Raw genomic sequence first — 27625 nt, 5'->3', positions numbered from 1 at the left:
ATCGTCCCACTGCGCTTGGGATCGTGACCACCGGCAAGTAAGGGAGAGCGTACACTTCATTTTACGATTCATAACTGCTCATTTGAGTTGCAGCCAGTAGTCTTTTCACTCAATGGCTGCCACTGACGACGCAGGCGAAAGGAAGGCAAAGCTTGGCTTGGAGGCGCCTACTGCGAATAACTTGACCATCCCTGACAGCCAGAGCGGCTCCACGACAAGCACGACAAGAACAAAGATAAGTGAAAATGGGGCACTTATCTCTGTTCTAATAGTTTTTTCACGACAGAAAAAAGTATATTATTGTAATTGCTTAACAGTGATTGCAAGCAGATAGTTGAGCCAACTCGTTTAAAGAAAGTTAGGTGTCCGCAATTCGAAAATATAAAAACTTTGGGGCTGCGAATAACCTAACTTTTTTTATACCCGGTACTCGAAGAGTAAATAGGGTATATTGTAACAATGTAACAAAGTGTATAAGCAACAAAGGTCAGCTCTCGCTGATCCACGGAACGCGATAAAAAAGCAGGAGCCACGGAGACGCGCATCCATCCTGTCTTCACTATCCATACATATAAATGTTTCATACATCCACTTTCGAGCACAAGCGAGGATCAGCGAGAGCTAATCTTCGAATGGCGGACACCTAACTTTCCTTAAACGAGTTGGCTCAACTATCTGCTAGCATTCACTGCTCAGCAATTACAGCAATATGCTTTTTTCTGTCGCGAAAGTACTATTAGAACAAAGATAAGCAAGCCTAAAATAAACCGTTAAATTAGGTCTCTTTTATTTTTATATTGTTAATGCTAAAAATATTATTTGGTAAAAATTGTGCAAACAGAAAATTTTCTTTTGTGTGTAATATAATTAAATATACAAAAGCCTTTAAAAGTGCATATTTTTCAAGCCAATTTCCTTACGAAAAAAACCTGAGACCTGCTAAAATTTTACACAGTTCACACAAGTAAACAAATTTTTTGAATGAACTTTAGTTTTATTAATCGCAAGCACTTTATATTTACCTCACAAGTTCTAGTTGCATCCTGTAGGACTATATTTATTTCTAATACAAAGTAACGTCTTATGCTTAACGGATAAAATGTATATAAGAGCCGGTTAAATGGACCAAAAATAAGTATGTAAATAGTTTACTTTTTACTTAAACAGAAAAATTAGGTATACATGTAACATATATGCCGCACAAAATTGATGTTCCAAAGCATGCCGAAATCATTCTGAGAGTGTAGAAAATGCTTGTCAAGTTTTAAATTGACAGGATAGATCTCACTTTTCTTCCACTGCCGAGATATGATCAGGAATTTCACTGTTTGCAAATTTATCCCACATTCGAGAAAATAATTGTTCTAAGCCTTTGGCATACTGTGTGCAATCAAATAATGGACTCTCAACTCGTGCTTTCCATACTTTTGCCCGTTGAGCTTTTAAATATTCTCTTTGTGTTCCTAGACGAATAGCAATATCTTGATATTCCTCCCGTGTACGTGCTATTAACTCGGGACATCCAAGCGTTACCAGCTGAGAGGCAGCCACTCTGCAATTATACAAAAAGCAAATATATATTTTAACAAATTACGGTTATGCTTACGATATGGTTGACGCATGTTATTTAAAAATCCACGTAGGCTGCTATTTAAGTTTCTGGCCCTACCTTGAAAACTCCAACTTTGGTGGTTTAAAATGGTTTTATTGTTTTCACAATTTTCCCACTCAGAAGAAAGTATCTCTAAAAGAGGGCTCAATGAGCGTCATTTACCATCAAAAAGCGTTGAACACTCACTTTTTTTTCTAGCTCTGTACACAAATGTCGTTTTGGGTGTGAGGACATGTCTAAAAGGCAGATAACCCATTAATTCGATGTTAAGGGTCCTCAACAACAATGTTCATTTTTACGATATTCGAGAATTCAAATTCTTCAAATCCTTGTATAAAGACCATATCTATAATATCCCTGAAATGGGATTAGATAGGGTCATTATTATAGCCAGAGTGAAAAAATGCATTTGCAGTGGCTTTCCCTACCTAACTTGGTGGGGCCTTAAAAATGTTGCTTTTAATTTCAGGCCACTACCAAACTGTGTCCGTTTAATGGCAACCAAATCACCGTTCGTTTCGTCTTGAAAGTTTGCGTCGTAGATTGTACGCCTTCTGACCTGCCTTTGCTCTCAGGTCGCTGCGTTCGTTGTTAAATAATGTGACTGCTTCTTTGTCCATCAATTGACGTATCTCAAGATCTTGTTTTGTCCGCATCTTAACGCCAACTAGCTTCTTAAAGGAGGCCTTACAGCTGCACCTTGCCGACATGCTTTTACCATTTGGTGGGGTTGTCTATACTCAGTTTAGAGAGCATTCAGTCTCTTGACTTGACCGTTCGGTAGTCCTGTCGTCGTCTTCACGGACTTCCGTTGTCACAGTACTTTACAAAGTCTTGAGAGGTGAAAGCTCAAATGTAATAATTTGGCTGCTAAGCTTCGACCTTGTTTGTTGTCGTCGATTTCGTTAGATACAGCCAGCAATACTTTGTAAATGATTCTATATTTGCAAAGATATGTTTGTAGTCCTTGTGAGTCAAATCCAGAGGCCCCAAGAAGTCAATATGGTTAGTGTACATGGAACGTCTTCTTTCTGTAGTGGGTATAGTAGTCCTTCCTGCTTTCCTCGCTTTCGGTTCATCATAATACAGGAAATATAGCACTGAATATATTTATTGATCTTCTCTTCAGCATTTGGTATATAATATTCTCTGCAAACCAATTCCTTCGTCTTCTCGGCTGCGAAATGACCTCTGTCATACCAAATCGAACGCTTCTTACGCGTCACAACTTTTATAGCCGGTACTCGGTAGGACACCTGTACCTTAGTGTTCTTTTCTTCAAATGCAAAGAAAAAAACTAAAATTTGATAAAAACCGCTAAGGTACAGAGTACCTTAGTAGTACTGAGTACCGCGTAAGAAGCGTCTCACACGTCCCTTCTCGTTTTTTTCAGTTTGCACATCTTGTGGTATTATTTTTTTTCCTTTGATTTAAAATGTGGAATTGTATTGTTGGCCATTTGTAGTTTTATTATTGTATATTCCTGTTGCTCCGAATGATGTCATTTGTGTGAATGAATTGAATTTTAATAATTCCGGTGGTGTCTCAATTCCAGGTATTTTCACTTTTCCTGATGCGCAACACATACCATTTGGCTCATATTTATATTTGAGGGTGTCACAATGGGAACATTCTTGGTCCAGAGCAGCAATCAAATACTCAATCTAGTAGAAGGAACGCAATTTCTTTATGTACTTGTCGGTAATTATCTCTGATGGTGTCCATTCTTTACCGGCGCCCATTTCTACTTTCGAATGGCATATGCTCATTTCGTTGATTTCGTCACTCTTGTGATTGATATTCACGCAAATGCGAATATTTTTCACATAACTTAAATATCTTACATCTGGATGTAATCAACTAAGCCATTCTACAAAGCTGATAAATGCATCTATACTATATATATACCCAAACACTTTGGGGTTTTAGCTTACTCTTTAAAAAATATCAAGCTTTAAAACGCAAAAATGTTGATATTCTACGAAATTTTGATTTTAAAACCTCAGGAACATTACAACCAGTTGAAGATACTTTAGTTACACACATATGTACATACATCAACTTTCGTGCTCAAATACAATATACCCTATTTACTCTTCGAGTACCGCGTATAACAAGACAAAAGACCCATGACCAATGACATAGACAAGAAATCTGCGATAATTCTCGCTAAAGTCTACATATTTACATATATAAGATATTCAGAAACTTAAGATATTCTAAAAATGAATATAATTTTACTTATTTCCTTTAGTATCGACCATAGACTCACCTTGAAGCTAGTGTCTCTCCAGGTAAAGTGACAACCGGAGTTCCTGTCCATAACACATCCATAGATGTAGTATGACCATTACATAATGGAGTGTCGAGACATATATCAGCTAATTGCCCTCGGCGTACGTGTTCTTCTTTAGCAGCTACATTTGAAAAAATTACTCTATCGGGAGAAACTCCTGAAATATATTTTAGTTGAAATTTGATTTTTAAACACATTTGTGAATGCCCAGTACAGTAAAACATACAGTAAGCTTACCTAAGTCATTGACAGTTTTTTTAATATTTTGTTCGCCAACTGCTGGAAACCTTAATAGCCACAACACCGATTTAGGCACATTTTTTAATATTTCTACCCAAGACTCAAGTGTTTGTGGGTCTATTTTATAAAGTTGGTTAAAATTGCAATAAACAATAGCGTCATCTGGCAACATATATTGCCGGCGTGTTGTTATAACAATATTTTGCGGCACCTCTTCGCCGGTTGCTGCCTTATTGTTTGTCTGTGTAGTCGCTAGTCCGTTTTGAACAACTACACCGTTTAGTGATGTTTGTACTTGCCCAGAAGCAATCATAGATACTATCTGGGTGGAACTTGGAAGTTCAGCGACTTTATGCGTTATTTCGACGGGTTTTTGCGCATTAACTACTTCTTTTATCACTTTTACATCTGTATTTTCAACCAGAGGCGAGAGGTCAGTGGCATTAATAACAGCAACATTATCTGCAACAGAAGATTGTTGCTTGTCGCATACAATAATACGTTCCTTTAAATGAGGGAACATTTGCTTATGATCGCCAATAAAATATGTAAAAGGCATATATGACAACTTTTCACTGTATTGGTAAGCCAATTCCAGTGGGCTAGTTATCGCATCAGTAATAATATAATCCATGAAACTGGCACCACTAGTGCCTGGATAACCTAACCACATAACTTGAATTGGAGCAGGTCGAAGAGCGAATATTTCGTTCCTAGCCCCTTTTGTGTAACCATTCATGTTCACCAAAATATGTATACCATCATTATATATTTTATCTGCTGCTTTTCCATTGCAAGGAATTTGTGAAAGATCCACAAAGTGCTCCGCTTCACGGCTAATTTTGTATCGAAAGGTTGTGCCATCATCAGAGCTTAGGGCATAGCAGAAAATTTCGACTTTTGAACGGTCATGTAGACCTGGCACAGACTGCATTAGATGAGAAGTAGGATGATTTCCAAAATCTGAGCTTAAGTACCCAATACGTAATCTTCCACTGCTTGGCAAATTTCTCACAAAATTGTACTGCTGTTTATGAAGCACGTGAACTTTTTCCAAACACAAATTAGCGTGCCTTGCAGCAATGGCTTTTCGAAAATCATGTGTTAAGGGGTAAAGCATAGAGTGGTGGGGATGTACAGATGGTAATCTGTTCTTTTCGAGTTGTTCAGCAACGATGCTAACTAGTTTTTTCATTCGTACGTCATAGTCAGACCAGTCACAGACAATCTGCAAGCAATGTGCCAAATTACAATATGCATCGGGAAAGTCGGGTTTTAATTTAAGAGCTGTACGGTAAGACTGAATTGCTTCTGGAATATTTCCTGAATCTTTATGTATGCTTGCCAAGTTACTGTGTGCATCAGCAAAAGCCGGATTAATTTGAATAGCTCGAGTATAGCATTGCAGTGCCCCACTAACATCTTGCAATTCCTTAAGCGTGTTTCCCATATTTGAATATGCATCAGCAAATGTGGGCTGGATTCGGATCGCCTCTTTGTAATGCATTAATGCTTCTTTTAGTTTTCCTTGTTGTTGCAAGACAGATGCTAGGTTTGAATGGGCAGCAGCAAAATCTGGAAAAACTTCCAGGGCTTTAAGGTAAAGGCGTGTAGCCTCTTCAATAAATCCTTGTTCACGTTTTATATTCGCTAAATTGTTTAGAGAATCTGCGTGATTTGAGCACAGTCTTAGTGCAGTGTTATAGCAATCTTCAGCTTCTTTGACCTAAATTTCAAACAATAGGAAGATACAATTATTTAATTAAATATTGAAAAGGCAAATAATACCTGTCCTTTCTCCTTAAGAGCGTTTGCAAGATTGCAATAGGCGTCGGGGAAATTTGGTTGCAGTTCAATTGCACGCCTATAGGTGTCGATAGCCAAGTCAATAAGGCCTTGTTCATAATACACACATGCCAAATTTCCATGGACTACAGCATTATTCGGCGATAGGTTTAAGGCGCGCAAATAAGCAGCAACAGCTCTGAAAACAATATTAAAATGTACATTTAGAATACATTCCATGCAGTCCTTTTAAATGTAAAAATGTATACAATTCTGCACTTAAATTTGGAGTATTTTGGATTTAATTGAGAATATTGTATAATAATTACCGTCTCCAAAAAAGCAGCAATTTCACAAGTAATGTGCGAAAACTTTTTTTTTTTGGGCCTAAGTACTTTTGCTTGTTGTTCTTGTTTTGATTTTGACACGTTATTTGGACTATTGTATAAATAACCACGCACTGGCAGTCCATTATTTGGTTTTTTTATGCACAAAAGTATAAACCAAAGTTCATAAAAAGATTTTGTATACTTATTCATATTCGTTTGGCGACAACGCAAATTTTAATGTTCTCTTTTTGGTTTTTGTGTGCTCTTCAACAGAGCATACATACATATGTACACATGCTCATACACATGACGTACAAAAACGCTAATATAAATTTATCTATGTACATATGTATATATACAGTAAGCACACATATTATTCGTACACCACCATCACCCTAGTTTGAACACCTATAACTTGGCGTACGGTCAACGTAAACAGGAAAAGTTAATTTTGTATCAAAGATCAACATATCTACTATATGTTTATGAAAAAAGTTTCTAATTTTCTTCTATGGTATCCTTATAAAAATTAACTTAAGCAAAAAAGACATTTTTTTCGCACATAAATTATTCGTACAGCCGCCCGATTCCTTAAGTAAAATTAAAACATTAAAGGTAAAATGAACAATGAAAATTTTTGTTTGCTATATTTAGCCTTAATGATAACTAAAAGCCCTAGAAACAATCTTTCCCCCAAGCACAAGCAGTACCGGTTGCAATAACTCCCTCGATGTAATTTTGGGCTTCCGTATCCTTTTTTACAAATATTTTTACACAGGCTTCATGGAACTCAAGTTAACTAACCGTAGTGAAAGTTTCAGCTAGTTGCAGTTAAAAATGAGCCAGATTTGATCCAAAAAAGATTAAATTTTGTGTAATTTTTTGGGATGGGTCAAGTTTAACTTCGAATTATGACCAAACGGAATGACACATGGATGCCAATTGTCACTCAAAATAAAGTTTAATACACCCTTTTTCATATTTCCATTAAACAAGACCATTCGTAAAGCTCCAGTTAAAAAACAACACAGGTGAAACACTAGGCACCCTCCGAAATGCCATACAGCAGGGACCACCATTTTCTCATCATGGGCTAAATGAACTTTCGCAAGGCCAACCAATCAAAAATCTGTCTTAGATGGACTCTCTAGTCATTCTCATTCTCTAGAAATGAATCTGGCCATGGGTTTCTTCAAAAGTCTTCCGGAAAATTAATTTAACATATCTTGAAAAAAATCGTATTGGTCATTGGAGGGTGCCTATTGTTTCACCTGTGTTGTTTTCTTAACTGGAGCTTTACGAATGGTCTTGTTTAATGGAAATATGAAAAAGGGTGTATTAAACTTTATTTTGAGTGACAATTGGCATCCATGTGTCATTCCGTTTGGTCATAATTCGAAGTTAAACTTGACCCATCCCAAAAAATTACACAAAATTTAATCTTTTTTGGATCAAATCTGGCTCATTTTTAACTGCAACTAGCTGAAACTTTCACTACGGTTAGTTAACTTGAGTTCCATGAAGCCTGTGTAAAAAAATTGGTAAAAAAGGAAGCTCAAAATTACATCGAGGGAGTTATTGCAACCGGTACTGCTTGTGGAGGGGGTCACTATTAATTCATGGGGAATCAATAACTTGGGGGAACGATTGTTTCTAGGGCTTTTAGTTATCATTAAGGCTAAATATAGCAAACAAAAATTTTCATTGTTCATTTTACCTTTAATGTTTTAATTTTACTTAAGGAATCGGGCGGCTGTACGAATAATTTATGTGCGAAAAAAAAGGTATTTTTTGCTTAAGTTAATTTTTATGAGGATACCATAGAAGAAAATTAGAAACTTTTTTCATAAACATATAGTAGATATGTTGATCTTTGATACAAAATTAACTTTTCCTGTTTACGTTGACCGTACGCCAAGTTATAGGTGTTCAAACTAGGGTGATGGTGGTGTACGAATAATATGTGTGCTTACTGTATGTACATATGTACATATACATATGTACATATACATATGTACATATACATATGTACATATATACATATATCAAGTATGTGTGGATATATTAAATGTTATATTTATATGTGTGAGTGGTCCAAAAAACCTCTACTATATAATCCATACATACATAAATACATATATGTATGTACATACATATGTACATATGTATGTATACAACATGGAACTGAGAATACGACATGCCAGAATTTCTGTAATGCGAAATATGCATGTACATAAATATATATGTACATACATATGTACATACATATGTATACTCGTAACAGCACCAAGGGGATATTTTTTTTCCCCCAAATATTTTTGGATACGATTATTTTGTGAGCATATTACACACACATATGTACGAGTATATCATTGAAAGTAAAGAACAATTAGAAAACATATGCAGAATATCCGGTTTTTAGCTCATTTGTATGTGTGTATGTACATATGTACATACATACGTGTACATATGTATATGTATGTGTTTGTATATATGTGTATGTATGTACATACATACATACATATGGAAGAGCTTAAGACCGCCAAATTTATTTTCTGGATATTTTTTCTCACTGTTCATACATGTTCATGCACATGCATACACATATGTACTTATAAATACATACATGTACATACATATGTACAGTGGGGAGCAATGATGAGTACACGTTCACAATAACTGACTTTCGTCGCCCATAACTTCTAAACGAATGAAGGAAAGCAAACCAATTTTTTTCGTGTATTAATAACTGTGTTCTTAGCAAACCGGCAATGAAAACAAAAAGAAATGAAAAACTTTAACAGAGCGAAAAATGACAAGTCAAAACAACTCGCATGTACTCACTTTTGCACTTTTCGTTATTTTATATATCTAAATTTTCTAATCAACAATATGCTCACAGAATTTACGTTAAATATATTTTTTTTTATTCTAGTAATACTAACGTCAAATTAAGACATTTCTCATAATAATCGAAGCAGATTTCATGAATTTATTAATTATTTCCTATGTTGTACCTGAGACTGAAGAAACAATATCGAAAAATTTAAAATATTATTGTGTTGCTTACTGAAAATGGCTATACGACATCTAAAACTGCTGAAAAACTTGGCATTAGCCAATCGGTGGTGATCATAGTAGAAAAGATGCGAAATTTTGCCCCGAAACTGCAAGTCCAAGGTCGCCCTTGCACCCAAAAACTAGACTTATAATGTCGTAAATTAAGAACAAGACTTTCTCAGACCCAAAGATGGTTCTTTTCGCCTAATACTATCAATTTTGTTCTAGTTGGCCAAGTCTGGCCATCGTACCACCATTTAAAACATCCCCACATCTTTCTTTGTGCGTGGGAAGTAACTAAAAAGGTCTGATAAATAGGATGCGTTTTGTAAACAGTGCAGGTTGGAAATTAAACAAAAAATTAACGAGAAGGGACGTGTGAGACGCTTCTTACGCGTCACAACTTTTATACCCGGCACTCAGTACTACATCTGCACCTTAGCGGTATTTTGTCAAATTTTAAATTTTTTCTTCATCTGTCATCTACATCTACAGCGCTTCTCACACCAACACGCTCCTTTAGCTCGCCCCCCTTCCCTAGACCCACACACTGCAGACTCGCGGCAGAGGCAGACGCCGCTCACGAAGCAGACTGTGAATGAGAGAATGTGAAAAAAAACAACAAAAGCTGCGGGACTGGGTGGGTTTAGCCAGTGCAAATTAATTTCTTTATTCTGGCTATAATAATGATCCAATCGGTTCATCGATCAATTTGGTGATCTGATAGATATGGTCATTCCCTACGGAATGGCGTTTTTAGTTTTCTTTTATCTTCAAAATTGTAGATTTGGGAGGTTTTCGCCCTTTTGCGGGGGCGTGGCTCATTTTTGAAATACACTTGTAACAGTTTGAGCATACAGAAGTCTGGATGCAAAATTTGGTGGCTCTAGCTTTTATGGTCCCTGAGATCCAGGCGCTCAACAAGACGGACAGACAGAAAACTAAAAGAAAACTAAAAACGCCATTCTGTAGGGAATTACCATATCTATCAGATCACCAAATTAGGATCCGATTGGATCATTATTATAGTCACAATGAAGAAATTAATTTGCAGTGGCTAAACCCACCCCGTCCCGCAGCTTATATTTGTTTTTTGCACATTCTCTCATTCACACTCTGCTTCGCGCAGTTTATGGCCTCTGCCCCTGCCTCTGCCCTGACTCTGCAGTGTGTGTCTCTAGGGGAGGGTGGCGAGCTAAAGGAGCGTGTTGGCGTGAGTAGTGTTGTTGATGTAGATGACAGATGAAGAAAAAATGTAAAATTTGTGACGCGTAAGAAATGTCTCACACTTCCCTTCTCGTTTTTTTAAATTTTGACTTTAAATACTCAGGATAAGCGAAGACTACAAGACTGATGTATGTAACGAAGAGAAGGAAACGTTTCCAACCTCCAAATATATATAAATTCTTGGAATATGTCTGTACGTCTGTCTGTCTGTCTGTTTGACGAATCGTTCTCAGAGACTATAAGAGCTAGAATTTTGTGTGAAGACTCATGTGATATCACACAGCATCAAGTTTCTTTCAAAATATCGCCCTGACCCTTCTGCAGCTACAAATGGCGAAAATCCTTTAAATCCACAATTTTTGAAATAAGTGAAAACTAGAAACGCAGTTTCGTAGAGAATGGCCATATCTATCAGATCCCTGAATAAAGTTCAGATTTAAAAATTATTATAGCCTGAATAACGAAATTTAGTGTCTACCGTCGACCCCTTCCAACAGTTTTGTTTATTTTGATTGCACTCTCTCGCTCGAAAACTCTGCCTTATACAATGCACTATAAGTAAAAAGCACAATTTTTTGGCATTAATCCTAAAAATAAAGCTAGACCTCTACAAATTGGCACGAATGGACCACGACTACCTTCCGCCCCCATACGAACTGAAACCCATATACATGGTATTTATTATAAAAAAATGTATTCAAAAGATTAATAATGTCAGGACGTTGACTGCACCACCAAGCCAAAGCCTGTTACGCGCGGCACCCAGCAGAACGCAGCCCTCCTCCCGCCCAACCGACCGAGGGGCGCTGCCGCATGACGCGCGGCGCGATTAACCGAACCGGTCGCGAGCATGCAGGAAAGATAGATGTTAGGCTAATATTCGAGGAAAATTAGAACTAAACACAACTAAACTAGAGCAACTATAGCTAAGCATGCAAAATTATCAAAGTCAGAAACAAGACAAAGCTAAAATTAAACTAACTACGGGAGAGAGGATATAATGTGATAGAGGGAATTATAATCCGAGCATAAAACTCTAAAGGGTTCGTGCAAGGCATAATTCGATTTACACATTGGAAGGAACAAAGTAATATAGTTTCTAGTGGGTCTAATGGGAATCGTAAAGTTTACGCGGCTCAACAAGTCAGGGCAGTCTACATCCCCCTTGATCAAGTTGTGCATAAAAATTACACCAAGCACTTTTCTATGACTAACTAAGGAAGGAAGGTTTATCAGAAGTAGTCTACTACGGTAGGATGGCAGTCTCACAGTTGCATCCCAGTTGAGGACCCGTAGGGCAAATAATAAAAAGTTTTTCTGTACTGATTCAATACGGCCCTGATGTATGTACACATGAGCCGTATTCTAAAATCGGACGATCAAGCGAGATATAGAGAGTCTTCGTTATATAGGGGTCATCAAATTCCTTTGACCACCTCTTTATAAACCCAAGCACACCCATGGCTTTATTTACTATGGTAGAAATGTGTTCAGAAAACTTTAACTTGGGGTCTAGTTTAACACCAAGATCATCAACTAATGTAATTCTCTCAAGAGAACTACCGCAGAGGGTGTAAGGAACCAGTAAGGGGCTGGAGCGATGAAAAGTCATTACTTTGCACTTCGAGGCATTTAGGAGTAACATATTTGCACAACACCATGACTGAAAGCTATTGAGATCAGATTGCAAGCGAGAGTGAAATGAAATGTCCATATACTGGACACAGAGCTTAACATCATCCGCATACATAAGTACTCGAGAATTTGTTAATACAGAAGGCAGGTCATTAATAAAGAGTGTGAAAAGTAAGGGGCCTAAATGGCTACCCTGTGGTACTCCAGAAGTAACCATAACAGGTAAAGATAAGGAGTTTTTGAAAAGGACCCTTTGAGACCTAGAACACAGGTAGCTAGAAATCCATCTAAACAGATTGGGCGGAAACCCTAGAAGGTCGAGCTTTTGTGCAAGAAGAGAATGGTTTACAGAATCGAATGCCTTACTGAAGTCAGTGCAAATAACATCCGTCTGCAAGTTACCTTGGAACCCTTTAATGACAAAGGAGGTGAACTCTAAAAGATTAGTGGTTGTTGATCGTCACCGTATAAATCCGTGCTGAGCTGGAGATTTAAGTGATTTGCAGAGATGTTGCAAGTGCGGAGTTAAAATTTTCTCGAACATTTTTGGAATAGCGGATAACTTGGATATACCTCTATACTTTTTGACGTCAGCCTTGCTACCTTTCTTATGGAGAGGAATTATAAAGGATTCCTTCCAGATGGGGGGAAAGCTAGAATAATGGATGGATAGAGTGAATAGTTTAAGCAAAGGTCCGCACAGAGACTCGGCACAGTACCTGAGTACACAGCCGGGAACTCCGTCAGGGCCCGGTGAAAATACCGGCTTAACTAATTTAAGTTCATGAAGTAAGGAGCCTTCATTAAACAAAGGGCAGAAAATGCCATTCGACTCTGGTAAACTATATGGATATATATAACCTGGGTAGCTTTCCTGGGAATAGGTGGTTTGAAAAAATGGTGCAAAAAGATCGGCGATTGCCTGATCATTGTTTGCCGACATATTCAAAAATGATAGCGAGGATGGATGTGCGGAAGTTCTACGCTTACTGTTTACAAAGCTGTAGAACTGTATAGGGTCCTGTGAAAAACGTATCCTGCATCGAAGTAGGTAGTTCCTATAGCATTGAGCATTAAGAACAGTGAAATTTGACCGAGCTATTAAGTAATTAGAAAGATAAGAGGGAGAACCAACTTCTTGAGATTTTTTAAAGTGTCTTGATTTTAGGTTCTTTATACTGGATAACTCTTTGGTGAACCAAGGAGGTTTCTAGTCGGACATGAGAGTGGGACACACGTGTCAAAAATTGTGTCAAGTACATTGTAAAAAATGTTTGTGCCTTCAATGACGTCAGTGCACGAGTACAGAGCGGACCAATCAAAATCCCTAATTAATTGAGCTTCGTGAACTCGGCTTTACGAAAGTAGCGGACGCGTTCAGAGAGCCTACCCGCACGATCCGATACAGTAGCTCTAATATCTACCGACACTTCGAAAGTAGGATGATTGCAGTCTTCAGGTATAGTGAGCGGGAGTGCTCGTGTTAACAACGCTACGGTCGGATCCAAGACAAAGCACAGATTAAGCAATCGACCCAAGGAGTTTTTTACATGGTTGACTTGAGACAGTGACAGGTCTAATAAGCCATCAATAAAATCATGTCGTGACATGGGCACAACGTTATTTGACTCGTTAACCGAAGACCAAACAGTACCAAGCAGGTTGAAATCCCCAAGAACTATTAAGTTGTCTTTATCAGGTAGGAAGAGTTATGGGGGACCTATTTTTATACCCGGTACTCGAAGAGTAAATAGGGTATATTGTATTTGAGCGAATAACGGTTGTATGTAACGCACAGAAGGAAACGTTTCCGACCCCATAAAGTATATATATTCTTGATCAGCATCAATAGCCGAGTCTACGTCTGTCTGTCCGTATGTCCGTCCTGATGAGCGCCTAGTACTCAGAGACTATAAGAGCTAGAGCCACCAAGTTTTGCATCCAGACTTCTGTATGCTCACACTGTTACAAGTGTATTTCAAAAATGAGCCACGCCCCCTTCCGCCTCCGCAAAAGGGCGAAAACCTCCCAAACCTACAATTTTGAAGATAGCAGAAAAGTAAAAACGCCATTCCGTAGGGAATGACCATATCTATCACCATATTTATCCGATCACCAAATTGGGATACGATTGGATCATTATTATAGCCACAATGAAGCAATTAATTTGCAGTGGCCAAACCCACCCCGTCCCGCAGCATTCACACTCTGCTTCGCGCTGTTTATGGCCTCTGCTCCTGACACGTCTCTGCCTCTGACTCTGCCGCGACTCTGCAGTGTGTGTCTATAGGGGAGGGTGGCGAGCTAAAGGAGCGTATTGGCGTGAGCAGTGTTGTTGATGTAGATGACAGATGAAGAAAAAATGTAAAATTTGACAAATAACCGCTAAAGTGCAGATGTAGTACTGAGTGCCGAGTATAAAAGTTGTGACGCGTAAGAAGCGTCTCACACGTCCCTTCTCGTTCTTCTTAGCCTTAAACTCTTTCACAACCCGGTGGTCTGGCCAAAATTTGGAAGAGCAAATGGTCTCGAAATGAGTTGGAGACACGCTAATCGATTATAATGCTAAAAGATAATTTAAAACATTTTTGATTGCTTGGTTATATGTAGTTTGAATCGCTCCAACAGCCGAATGCATTTCGCTTAGTACTTGTTTACCTAAGCAATAAATTGGATATTTTTCGTTTAAATTGTGATACTTTAATCTTTAGTTGGACTGTTTTCCTCAATACTTATTAAAGTACAACATTTTATTGCGCCTGCTTCACGATTTTTGGAGCAAAAGCATGATTCTATAATAATTGGTTAATAACATGTAACTTGAACCTTTGTAAAGTGGAGAGCTGAACAAAAGTAATATTGTTGGTACCGAGCTATAAATACACACGAACAAAACATTGGACAATTAAATAACTATACACAACTATAAAAAAATACATGTATTAACAATTAATTTAAATACTTCGACCTGTTACTTCAATTTTTTCACTTTTATTTAAACTTTGAAATCGAGCTAAAATTAAATATGAAAAATCATCTCAAAAACAGCCGACTTTGAAAGCGCACAAAATATGTATGGTACTCCGTAAAAATCTTTTAAAACCAGTTTTATTCCATCTTGATATACAGGAATCAGAAAATTTTTAATTGCATTCAAATATTTTACCCAAAAAAAATAACATTAATACCAACAATTCGGGCTTTTTACCCACAGTGCAGTGCTGCTCTGGGGGTGGGGGCAAGCTAAAAACCCTTTTTAATGTGAGAATTGATGTAGATGGCAGATGACCCAAAAATGTTAATGTACAATTCTCAAAAATCATGAGGTTAAATGCATAAAAATGTATGTATCGCACTAAGTTACATATGTACATACATATATACATATGAAAGTATGTACATACATATGTCTGCACATAATATACTGAGTGAGTACTGGGTATAAAAATTGTGATGTGGACGAAGCATCTCACAAGCGTCCCTACTCATTTACATTGTACTTTGACATTAAGTCATCTACATACCTACATACCATTACTCAGGGACTCAGCCAAAAATGTAAACGAGAAAGGACGTGTGAGATGCTTCTTACGCGTCATAACTTTTATACCCGGTACTCAGTAGAACATCTGTAGCATAGCGGTTTTTTCAAATTTTAAATTTTCGATTTTTCACCTTTTCTACATCTGACATCTAAATCACTTCTCACGGAGCCTTACACCACACGAAGCAAAGTGTGAATGTGAGAATGTGCAAAAAAAAAAAAGCTGCTGGACAGGGTGGGTTTTGCCACTGCAAATTAATTTCATCATTCTGGCTATAATAATGATCCAATCTGACCCCAATTCGGTGATCTGATCGATATGGTCCTCCCCTAGCGAGTAGTTTTTTTTTTTTGTATTCAAAACTGTGGATACCGCAGATTTTCGCGATTTGCGGGACGAAATTTTGAAATACACTTGTAGCAGTGAGAGCATACATCAATCTGGCTGCAAAAAAAAGGGCGGACGAACAGACAGACATGGCGAAATCGACTCGGCTATTGATGCTGATCAAGAATATATATACGTTGTGGGGTCGGAAACGCTTCCTTCTGTGTGTTAACATTTTTCCGCACAAATACAATATACCCTTTTATACCACATACTCAGAAGTCCCCCTGTACCTTAGTGGTTTTTTTTTACATTTACTTTACTTCTCAAGCCAACACGCTCTGTAAGCTCGCTTCCCTCCCCTAAATCCGCACTCTGCACGACACAGAGTGTAGAATGAGAGAATGTAAAAAAAATAACCAAATCTGCTGGACGGGGTGGAGTGTAGCCAGTGCAAACTATTTTCCTCGTTCTGCCTTTAATAATGATTCAATTTTTGAAATACACTTGTATCAGTGTGATATCACAGAAGTGTAGAGGCAAAATTGGTGGCCCTAGCTCTTATAGTCTCTGAGAACTAGCCGACAAACAAGACGGACGGACGGACAGACAGAGATGGCTATATAGAGTCGACTCTCTGCTCTCTGGCGGAAGCTTGCAGAGTGTGCATGGGCAAGCATGTTTTTTATACCCGGTACTCGAAGAGTAAATAGGGTATATTGTATTGTGGGGAAAATATATAACACACAGATGGAAGTGTTTCCGACCCCATATATGTACATACATATATTCTTGTTCAGCATCAATAGCCGAGTCGATTCGTCCGTCTTGTTGAGCGCCTGGATCTCATAAACTATAAAAGCTACCTAATTTTGCATCCAGATGGCTGTATGCAAGCAGATCTGGCATATTTCTTCATTCTGGCGATATTAATGATCCAAACCGTTCCCAATTAAGTGATCTGATAGATCCGTCATCAAGACGGACCGATGTTGATGCTGATCAAGAATATATGTATGTATACACTTTATAGGGAAGGAAACATTTCCTTCTGTGCGTTACGCACATTGCTCCGACCACAAATACAATTTACCCTTATTTACTCTTCGAGCACCGGAAAGCACCGAGTTAAAATATATATAAATTTTTTTTTTGTTGAGCCGTTTTTCAACTCATTTAAGATCTGTCTTTCGCAGACAATTATTAAATTTCCTCACTTTTGGGTACTTGGCAATCTTATTTCAGTTATCTTTATCGGTTGTTGAGTCCGAAAATCCTTATCAGGCTGCTGGATATGCTGTTATGTAATTATCATTACTAGCATATGAACCACTGACGTTTGTTCGGTTCGGTTGTGGCAGCCAGATGAGAGTTTAACGCTCAGCACCATGGCTTGTGCCAATATATATACATAAATCAAATTTGTTTTCATATAGCGTTTTCTGTGCAAAAAAAATGTACAGAATACGTTTTCAGTAATTAGAATCACCACATGAACAAAGTGGCTCTAATATGTAAGATTCTGCTGTACCACGAACTGTGATAGTAGAAGTGCTGTTCCGGTTCCACTCGCTGACAGTTTCTAACAGCCCAAAACGAACATTGATATGGAAGCTCTGAAAGAGCTCAAACAAATTGCTATTTCAATTGTCCGATTATATTTTGTTACTAACAAATTGAACGTAAGAACTATAAATATAGTTGCTTATGACTTACCGGCACGAACAGCACCCATTGTTGAAATGTTTCTAACCTGTTTTCGGTTGGATGAGCGTTAGCAAAACCAACATAATGAGAACTGTAGCTCGCTTGTAAGCACCATGTTTTTAAACAATACCAAAGAATACGGAAGTTACTAATGCTTAACAAGAAAAGCTTCCTTTGGTCTATTCAATAGACTCTATTGGTATAGGCACCAATTAAACATTAATATTCTACACATATTTGCTATTATCAAGAGAATACTAACCTGTCAAATATCCTAGCTTCCTTTAAAACGTTTCCCAAATTTATATACGCGTCTAAAAAGTTAGGATCAAGTGTTACCGCCTTTTCAAAGTGATGTATAGCTAACCAAATCTCCCCTTGCGCATTAAATACACATCCTAAATTACTCCATGCAACTGCGAATCCAGGACATGTTTCAATTGCCTTTAAGTAGCAAGCCTATAATAGAAAAAAACATTTTATTAAAAATAACTAGATTTCATGTGAATACATACTTTTGCTTCTTCCAAGCGACCAAGAGCCTTAAGAAGATTGCCCAGATCACTGCGAACACAATACAACTCCTACAAAAAAAATATGTTAGAGAAATATATAAAAATTTGTATCAATATAAACTTGCTGGGTTGTATTGTAATGCTGTTATATACGCTTGTACTGCAGATTCCATATCTCGTGCAGCCACTAATGCAGCAGCTAAATTAATGTATCCGTCTATAAAGTCAGGCTTAAGACGCACGGCTCTGCGATAGTTGTCTAAAGCTTCCTGCAATTGTCCTCGCTCCTTGTAAACGTTTCCTAAGTTACTAAAACAAATGTATATATATTTAGATATTTATACCAATAATTGAATACAGGCATGGGTTCAAAATCAAATAATAATAATAATAACACTACTCTACACGATTTTGCCGCATCGATTCATACTAACTTTTTCTGAAACATATGGGGCTTAGAAATGGTATGGTATCAAACTGCCAGAGTATTTCAGGCTTCAGATTCGAAAATATTGAAAAACGAGAAGGGACGTGTGTGACGCATCTTACGCGTCACAACTTTTATACCCGGGGAATGACCATATCTATTAGATCACCAAATTGGGATCCGATTGGACCATTATTAAAGCCACAATGAAGAAATTAATTTGCAGTGGCTAAACCTACCCCGTCCAGCAGCGTCTCTCATTCACACTCTGCTTCTGCAGTGTGCGGCCTCTGCCGTGACCTTGCAGTATGTGGCTCTAGGGAAGGGGGGCGAGCTAAAGGAGCGTGTTGGCGTGAGAAGTGTTGTAGATGTAGATGACAGATGAAGAAAAAATTTCAAATTTGACATCAAACCGCTAAGGTACAGATGTGGTACTGAGTACCGGGTATAAAAGTTGTGACGCGTAAGAAGCGTCTCACACGTCCCTTCTCGTTAGCTTCATGTAGCTTTGGGAGGTTTTCGCACTTTTACGTGGGCGGGGCTCATTTTTGAAATACACTTACAACAGTGTGAGCATACAGAAGTCTGGATGCAAAATTTGGTGGCTCTAGCTTTTATAGTCTCTGAGATCCAGGCGCTCATAAGGACGGACAGACGGACGGACAGACAGACATGGCTCAATCGACTCGGCTATTGATGCTGATCAAGAATATATATACTTTACGGGGTCGGAAATGTTTCCTTCTTTACGTTACATACAACCGTTATTCCCCAAAAATACAATATACCCTATTTACTCTTCGAGTACCGTGTATAAAAATACTAAAATTCAAAAAAATCCTAAACTATGTCGGTATCTAACGGAAAAATACGGTTTTTTAGGGTTGGTAGCTCAGCCGTCTCGTCTCTCCATAGGTTTTAAAAAGCAATATCTTAAACGACGCCAAAATAATGCACATGTATACAAAAAAATAGTTTTTCAAGTCAAAATGTAGTAAAAAATTTCACTCAAAAATCATAGTTTTTGCATTTTAAAGCATTTCCCAGACACTATATTATATATTGTGTTCTCTTATTTTTATTGACAGGTCATTAATTGGGCGTCGTATATATATTTATTTAGACTTTTCCAGAGTTTTTACATCCAACATATTCTTAAAAATACGTCACAAAAATCAAAATGTTTGCATTTCAAAGCTTAATATTTCCAAGACGATAAGCTAAAACCACAAAGTGTTTGGGTTCAATCAGCTTTTCAGATAAACAAAGTTTTTTATAACCAGATGTAAGATACTTAAGTTAAGTAAAAATATGTGAAAACTACAAACCGCTACTTCTGAAAAACCCGTTACAAAAAATAGCAGACTGTAAAAATTCTTTAAAAAAAGTTCTTCCATAGAAAAAAAACCATAATTCATTAAAATTATTAATGCCCGATATCTATCAGAAAAAGTCGGAGGGTTTACAAAATATACCGGATTTTAAAAATTCTTAACAAAAAAGATGTGACAGAAAAAAAAGTATCTTCAGACCATTTCTAAACTTTCAGAAAAAGTTGGTTTAGTTCCTTGAGGGAAAATTTTGTCGGGTAGTGTAATCGATGTGTGGTACCATATTCGCAATAGCAAAGTTAAACTTTCAATGTTCCCATTAATGTCGAGCTCTGAAGTTCATTTTCATTCATACATTTGCAGGTATGTGAATAAAGGTAGCGATATGGCTGTGTTTCAAATTCTGATATACATATGTATGAAAACTGGGCTTTGGCAAAAGGGCAAAGCGATTTTTCAGGGGGGCTAGGCTTGCCCTCTTGTAATCATGTAATAAAATAATATGAATAATTATAGTTAATTACAACTTTAGTTTAATGTGGCATCTGTAACTTACCTGTAAGCTTCAGCCAGGACAGGATTTTGCTTTATTGCCAACGTAGAGAATTGCGCACTCTTATCAAGCCTTCTACACTGAAAATGAATTGATGACAACAATAACAACACTCCTGTATTTGTACTATCTTGACGCCATAATTGCATGCAATGTTTTTCTGCACTTTCATAGTCCACAGCTTGGTATTCTCTATGAGCCAATTCCAGTAGACCTAAAAAAAAGTTTATTTTTATTTATATTATATTTGTATGAAACTGATGAATCAAGGCGAGTGTAAAATACAAAAAAGGGAACGCTGTAAGCAGCGGCAAGTGCCACTTCTTTTATATCTGGCCTCATACTAGTTCATAAATACAGTGATGGAAAAAATAATAGAAACGAATCCAAATATTTCGTTTTTGGAACAAGTTGTTTACATGAAGACATGTTCTTGGATCCAGGATATTAGGGCTTTATATAGGCACCGCTTTTGGTCTTCTTTCGAAAGATTTTTTAGCAGTGTATCCTGATTTGTGTGAAGACCCCGTTTTTGTCTTGGAAAAAATAATAGAAACGCAGTTAAATTTTGTTCATAACATTTTTTAAAACGGTTTTAATCGAATTATACTGGTAACAATTCATACATTAAAGGCAAAAGAAGATAAAAAATTAATTTTCCTGTCGATCCGGTTGTTTCAGAATGGGTCGCGGAGGATTGGGGCGCAACAGGACGAAAACCTCCCAAAGCAACAAGTTTTAAGATAAAAGAAAACTAAAAACGCCATTCCGTCCAGTCCATATGAAGTGGTACTTCCTAGCCTTCTAGTTGGAGCATTTTATAAAATTTTGTGGGCCAGCATACTTTTTCAGGGAAGGACCATATCTATCAGATCACAATATAAAGAAAATAATTTCCCGTGGCTAAACCCACCCCGTCCCGCAGCTTTTATATGTTTTTTGCACATTCTCTCGTCCACACTCTGCTTCGTGAGCGGCGTCTGCCTCTGCAGACTGTGTCTCTAGGGGAGGGAAGCGAGCTAAAGGAGCGTGTTGACGTAAGAAGTGATGTAGATGTAGATGTTGATAAAAGATGTAGACAAAAAGGTAAAATGTAAAATATGGAAAAACCCGTTAAGGTACAGATTTTCTACTGAGTACCGGGTATAAAAGCTGTGACGCGTAAGAAGCGTCTCACACGTCCCTTCTCGTTTTTGAATTACACTTGTAACAGTGTGAGCATACAGAGTCTGGATGCAAAATTTGGTGGATCTAGCTTTTCTAGTACGACTGACTAGACATTATCTAATTGCAAGAAGTCCCAGAAAGCTACGCGTTTGGCTCTGAGAGTATAGGGGTATAGAGCTAAAGTTAGCAAGAACGCATGTGGCTGAGCTGTATCACAGTGACAAAAAAATACTTTTGACTGATGAGTGTAAAGTTGTATGATATGGTAAGAAATAACAAAAAGAATAGGTTAGCTCCAGTCCATATGAAGTGGTACTTCCTAGCCTTCTAGTTGGAGCATTTTATAAAATTGTGTGGGCCAGCATACTTTTTCATACATTACATTCATATTTCAGTTGAAAAAAACCTTTGAAAATAATCTTTCAACAAGATAATGATCGGAAATACTCAAGAAAACTCGCCAATTGGGTGGGGAAATTGGGTTTCATCTGAAAAGATCGGCATTTTTAGATGTTTAAATCAGTCCCTGGATCTGAATGTTATCAAAATCTTATAAGGGAATGCCAAATGCATTATAATAAATGCAATTCCGGCATCCAGAGCACAGTAAGAGCCAGTGGTTCAAAAATTATTGGCTAAAATCCTATTGAAGCTTGGGCGGGACCTTATTGATTTATTCCAGGCTGGAGTAAGGAAGTAATTAAATCAAAATTGATAAAAAGCTATATATTTAACCTCAAAAAACATGTAGAGCATGAAAGATAGGTATTAACTTGAGCTTCGATTTATTTTTCGATTTTCAAAAAATGCACTACTATTTCATTGAACAGCAGTTTCCAGGGGTATGTCTGTCTGTCCGTCCGTCCGTCTGTCCGTCTTGTTTGTCGGCTAGTTCACAGAGACTATAAGAGCTAGAGCCACCAAATTTTGCATCCAGACTGCTGTATGCTCACACTGAAACCAGTGTATTTCAAAAATGAGCCCCGCCCCCTTCCGCCCACGCAAAAGGCCGAAAACCTCCCAATCCTACAATTTTGAAGATAAAAGAAAACTAAAAACGACCATATCTATCAGATCACCACATTGGGATCCGATTGGAGCATTATTATGGCCACAATGAAGAAATGAATTTTTAGTGGCAAAACCCACACCATACCGCAGCTTATATTTGTTTTTTGCACATTCTCTCATTCACCCTCTGATTCGCGCAGTGGCAGAGGCATCTGTCTCTGACACGTCTATGCCTCTGTCTCTGCCCTGACTCTGCAAAGTGTGTCTCTAGGGGAGGGTGGCGAGCTAAAGGAGCGTGTTGGCGTGAGTAGTGTTATTGATGTAGATGACAGATGAAGAAAAAATGTAAAATTTGACAAAAAACCGCTAAGTTGCAGTTGTAGTACTGAGTGCCAGGTATAAAAGTTGTGACGCGTAAGAAGCGTCTCACACGTCCCTTCTCGTTTTTTCTGTGGCAGTATTTTTATGGCAGAACATTAAAAACTGGTATTTCTTTTACTGTTTTTTTCAAAAGGAAGCGGATCGATTTAGTAGATAACTTAAGTATCTTTGATTTGGTTGCAAAGAACATAGCCATTCTCAAAAGATTTTTGATGAAGCTAAATACTTAATAAATACAGCCAAACACTTAGCTGGTTTAGCTTAACGTTTGGGATATATAACGCTTTCAAATGCCAAAATTATGATTTTTGTGCGGTATTTTTAACAAAATTTCGATTTTAGAAACATAGGAAAGTCGAAAAAATATTATATCCCGGGGCTATATATATTACCCGGTACTCGAAGAGTAAATAGTGTATATTTTATTTTTGGGGAAAACATGTAACACACAGAAGGAAGACTTTCCGACCCCACAAAGTATATACATATGTATATTCTTGATCAGCATCAATAGCCGAGTCGATATAGCTATGTCTGTCTGTCCATCCGTCTGTCCGTCTTGTTTGTCGGCTAGTTCTTAGAGACTATAAAAGCTAGAGCCACCAAATTTTTTCTCCAGACTGCTGTAAGCTGTAAGGGCGAACATCTGCCGTGTCCACAATTTTGCAGATAAGAGAAAACTAAACATTTCCGTAGGGAATCACCATATCTAACAGATCACCGAAGTGTGATATGATTGGATCATTATTATGGCAAGAATGAAGAAATTAATTTGCCCTGGCTATCCCCATTCTCTAAAAACTGCGAGCTAAAACTGCTTGTTGGCGTAAGAAGTGATGTAGATGATAGATGTAGAAAAAATTTAAAATGTTAAGTTCGAAAAAAAAAAAAAAAAAAAAAAAAGAAAGGGAGAGAGAAGACTAAATGTTCACCTAATTTGGAAGTTTTTTTTCCCCCTGATCAGAATTGTATAGGGATCGTATGAGAATAGCTTTTTCGTAAAAAATATATGTAAGTCTTTTCAACAATTTGAAGAAGTAATAACCATTACATAATCGCATCAAACAGGCCTGCAGCGAAGTTTAAAATTAAAGGGATATACTTTACCAAGCAATTCCAAAACATTTCCACAAACATTATTAGTAAAACTTCAAATATCACAAAAAATATGTATTACAAATTGGCAAGTTTGCAATCGACTAAAGGAATTAAAGGGAACACCACGTTAAAAAAAAGTGGGCCCTTAAATATTCCTCCATGGTGGTGTGGAAAAGAGTTACAAAGATACAATGAACATTTACATACCTCCTTTTCATAAAATTGTTTATTTTATACCCGGCACTCAGTACTACATCTGCATTTTAGCGGTTATTTGTCAAATTTTTAATTTTTTCTTCATCTGTCATCTACATCAACCACACTGCTCACGCCAACACGCTCCTTTAGCTCGCCACCCTCCCCTATAGACACACACTGCAGAGTCGCGGCAGAGGCAGAGGGAGAGTCAGAGGCAGAGACGTGTCAGGGTCAGAGGCCATAAACAGCGCGAAGCAGAGTGTGAATGCTGCAGGACGGGGTGGGTTTGGCCACTGCAAATTAATTTCTTCATTGATAATGATCCAATCGTATCCCAATTTGGTGATCGGATAGATATGGTGATAGATATGGTCATTCCCTACGGAATGGCGTTTTTAGTTTTCTGCTATCTTCAAAATTTTAGATTTGGAAGGTTTTCGCCCTTTTGCGGAGGCGGAAGGGAACGTGGCTCATTTTTGAAATACACTGGTTTCAGTGTGAGCATACAGCAGTCTGGAGCCAAAATTTGGTGGCTCTAGCTCCTATAGTCTCTGAGAACTAGTCGACAAACAAGACGGACAGACGGACAGACAGACATAGACTCGGCTATTGATGCTGATCAAGAAAATATATACTTTATGGGGTCGGAAACGTTTCCTTCTGTGCGTTACATACAACCGTTAATCGCACAAATACAATATACCCTATTTACTCTTCGAGTACCGGGTATAAAAATAATATAAAGTTATTCCCAAAAATTCCAAACAAATTATTATTGGGTCCTAATTAGGCTAAAAGTTACATAGATCAGAAACTTACATAAATTGCACCTCTCGTATTTACATATGTATGTACATACATATATACATGAATATGTATATAATATACATATGTAGCTGACGTAGGACATAAGTCATCCATTTTTTTTAGGATATTCTAACTAAACACAATATGATGTAGTTTTAATTTGGTTTACAACTAAATTAAGCAAACATCGATAGTTATGAGTACACAACGAATTAACCTCTTAATTTAGCTCGAGTATAAATTAGAAGATTTAGTAGAAAATAATATGTCTACTTCACATACAATTTCTAGGGCTGCGGTATGTACATACATATATTTGCAATTATTGATTTTAATGGATGCAATTTACTACTAAACCTGCTTAAAAACATTTTAGTTTGTGAATATGAAAATATACCGCCCATATGTTTTCATACACATTAGATTTGTTTTGTGTACTCTTACCGACAGATGATAGCGATTGCTGAACCTCATTTTGTTTTCCAACTGCATTGTTGATAGTTACAATAGATTGCTGTTGCAATAGGGAATGTGCCGACGTTTGCGATTGTGGGCCCTGTCCTTGAGAGTGCATGTTCACCGTTTGTTCTACATATAAATCCAGCGGTGACAAAATGTAGCCTAAAATCAATAAGTAACGCACAGTTTTAGTAAATGCAATGTAATTAACATTTTACAACTTATTTCAAAGAGCCCGAATCGGCAGAGAGCTGGAAATGTGCTATGTTACAACTAAAAGCAGCTACAACATAAAAATGTCTCACACCTTACAAAAATTAATTGTAACTCAGCTGGCACGAATTTATACATACGCGACCTTCTCCAGATAAGTGTTGATAACGAATGGTTGCCACATCAATAGAATTTACACTTTTAATAGGAAGAAACAATAGGAACATAGAAATAAAACACACTTTTGTTTCCGTTTATCTGAGAAGCCACATAATTTTGTTCCCCCTAAATTAATATTAAATTGTATGCGTGTTTTAGCCTTTTAGGCTGTGGCACATTATCATTGCATCGATAATATCAGGCTAATAGAGACTATTTGGTTGTTTGTCATCGGAAAACATAATATCCATGATTAAATCATTGTTTCCTTAAATCCAAATTCTTAGCAGACTGACCCTCTTCCTTGTTAATTGTGATTGCTAACTCAAGTATCTTACATAAATAAATGAAGCTAGAAGTTGTACCGGAACACTATCTTGCTTATAAAAGTTGTATATGAAATATTACATTTTACATATTTTCTACATTTGCCATTTACATCTACAACACTTTTCACAGCAACACGCCCTTTAAGCAGCCTCAGTGCGACGCAGAGTGTACGAGCGCGAGAAAATTAATATAAAAAATCGATGAACTTTGTGATTTTTATACACGGTGCTCACTCAGTATATATATACATTCATAAGATACAGTCAGTAAATCTGTACGTTCATAAGATTGATATTAATGTTCTTATTTACTAACCGAGTACCGGGTGAAAAAGTTGTGACGCGTACAAAGCGTCTCACAACATTCAGAATTATACATTTGTATATATGCAGACATAAGTACATATATGAGTATGTGAATGCATATGTATGTATGTATATATGTATGTATGTACATTCACAAGTACATACATATGTATATGACAACAATAAAAAAGCATAATAGGCTCTGCACACTGAGCCCATCCTACTGGAACGTTGGGATTTTGGCACATTGGCACCATCCACCATTCATAAAATAAACAGCCGATGCTTATAGTTTTGTACGGTGGAAAATTTGTTACATTCTTAAAATTAAAATGAATACTAATAATATAGCAATGCTTATGAGTGTTATTCAGCAGCAGAATATTTTCTTTTATAAGCTAATAATGTTGCTGGACATGAATGACGGCAAAGAGGCCAACATTGACGAGGAGGGGATATCTGTGTTCGACTTTAGTAGGAGCCACTCTCTATCAAATCCCAAGCCAACCTCCTTCATGGCCTGTGCAATCTCCATGTAGACGTGGGAGTTTTTTCGGGCTCCACCCAGATCTTCAATATTCTCCTGCTAGAGGTCTATCAGCAGGCTGTTCTGTTCCTGCAATTTTGAGATATATTACTATTATTTGTAACAACAAAAATTTAGTATATATTACTTACCACCGCTATTTTCCGATCCTTGTTCCATTTTTATTTTATTTTATTTTTGAATACTCCCGCTCTACTCTGCGACAATGTTTAAAGCCTAGTACTCAGATCGAAAAACAAACTTGCTAGCGAAATGTGCAATATATTTTGCTAGCAGCAGAGTGTGACCAGAGGTGAAAACCGCATTCCGTTCGGTTACACTTCTCAGGCAGCTGTGTTGTTTTGTTTACCTTTTTGAAAAT

The 27625-nt window shown here is 37.3% G+C and overlaps 1 protein-coding gene across 1 annotated transcript; it reads right to left on the bottom strand.

Moving 5' to 3' along the window:
* Positions 1–1158: 1158 nt before the first annotated feature.
* Positions 1159–26112, bottom strand: LOC117889779 (UDP-N-acetylglucosamine--peptide N-acetylglucosaminyltransferase 110 kDa subunit). The gene is made up of 10 exons (XM_034794244.1): positions 26018–26112; positions 25696–25872; positions 20593–20803; positions 18404–18587; positions 18279–18347; positions 18026–18222; positions 5937–6132; positions 4146–5874; positions 3885–4065; positions 1159–1552 (listed from the first exon to the last, which is right to left on the bottom strand). The coding sequence occupies exons 2-10, from the start codon at positions 25823–25825 to the stop codon at positions 1285–1287; spliced, it is 3165 nt and encodes a 1054-aa protein (XP_034650135.1). The 5' UTR covers positions 25826–25872; positions 26018–26112; the 3' UTR covers positions 1159–1284.
* Positions 26113–27625: the final 1513 nt, after the last annotated feature.

This window comes from Drosophila subobscura, chromosome E, assembly GCF_008121235.1.
Source record: "Drosophila subobscura isolate 14011-0131.10 chromosome E, UCBerk_Dsub_1.0, whole genome shotgun sequence".
In the NCBI taxonomy this organism is placed as follows: Eukaryota; Metazoa; Arthropoda; class Insecta; order Diptera; family Drosophilidae; genus Drosophila; species Drosophila subobscura.
The sequence above is the reverse complement of the archived record's forward strand: the minus strand, read 5'-3'. Positions and strand labels throughout refer to the sequence as shown.

Bases quoted from the DNA above. Each gene is read 5' to 3' on its own strand.
- LOC117889779 (XM_034794244.1), bottom strand. From the start codon at position 25,825: ATGCACTCTCAAGGACAGGGCCCACAATCGCAAACGTCGGCACATTCC. The intron at 6,133-18,025 runs GTTAGTATTCTC...TATTGTTTTCAG, and splicing joins GAAGCTAGGATATTTGACAG to AGCTGTTGCTGCTTATTTGC. The intron at 5,875-5,936 runs GTATTATTTGCC...TTTGAAATTTAG, and splicing joins CTCTTAAGGAGAAAGGACAG to GTCAAAGAAGCTGAAGATTG.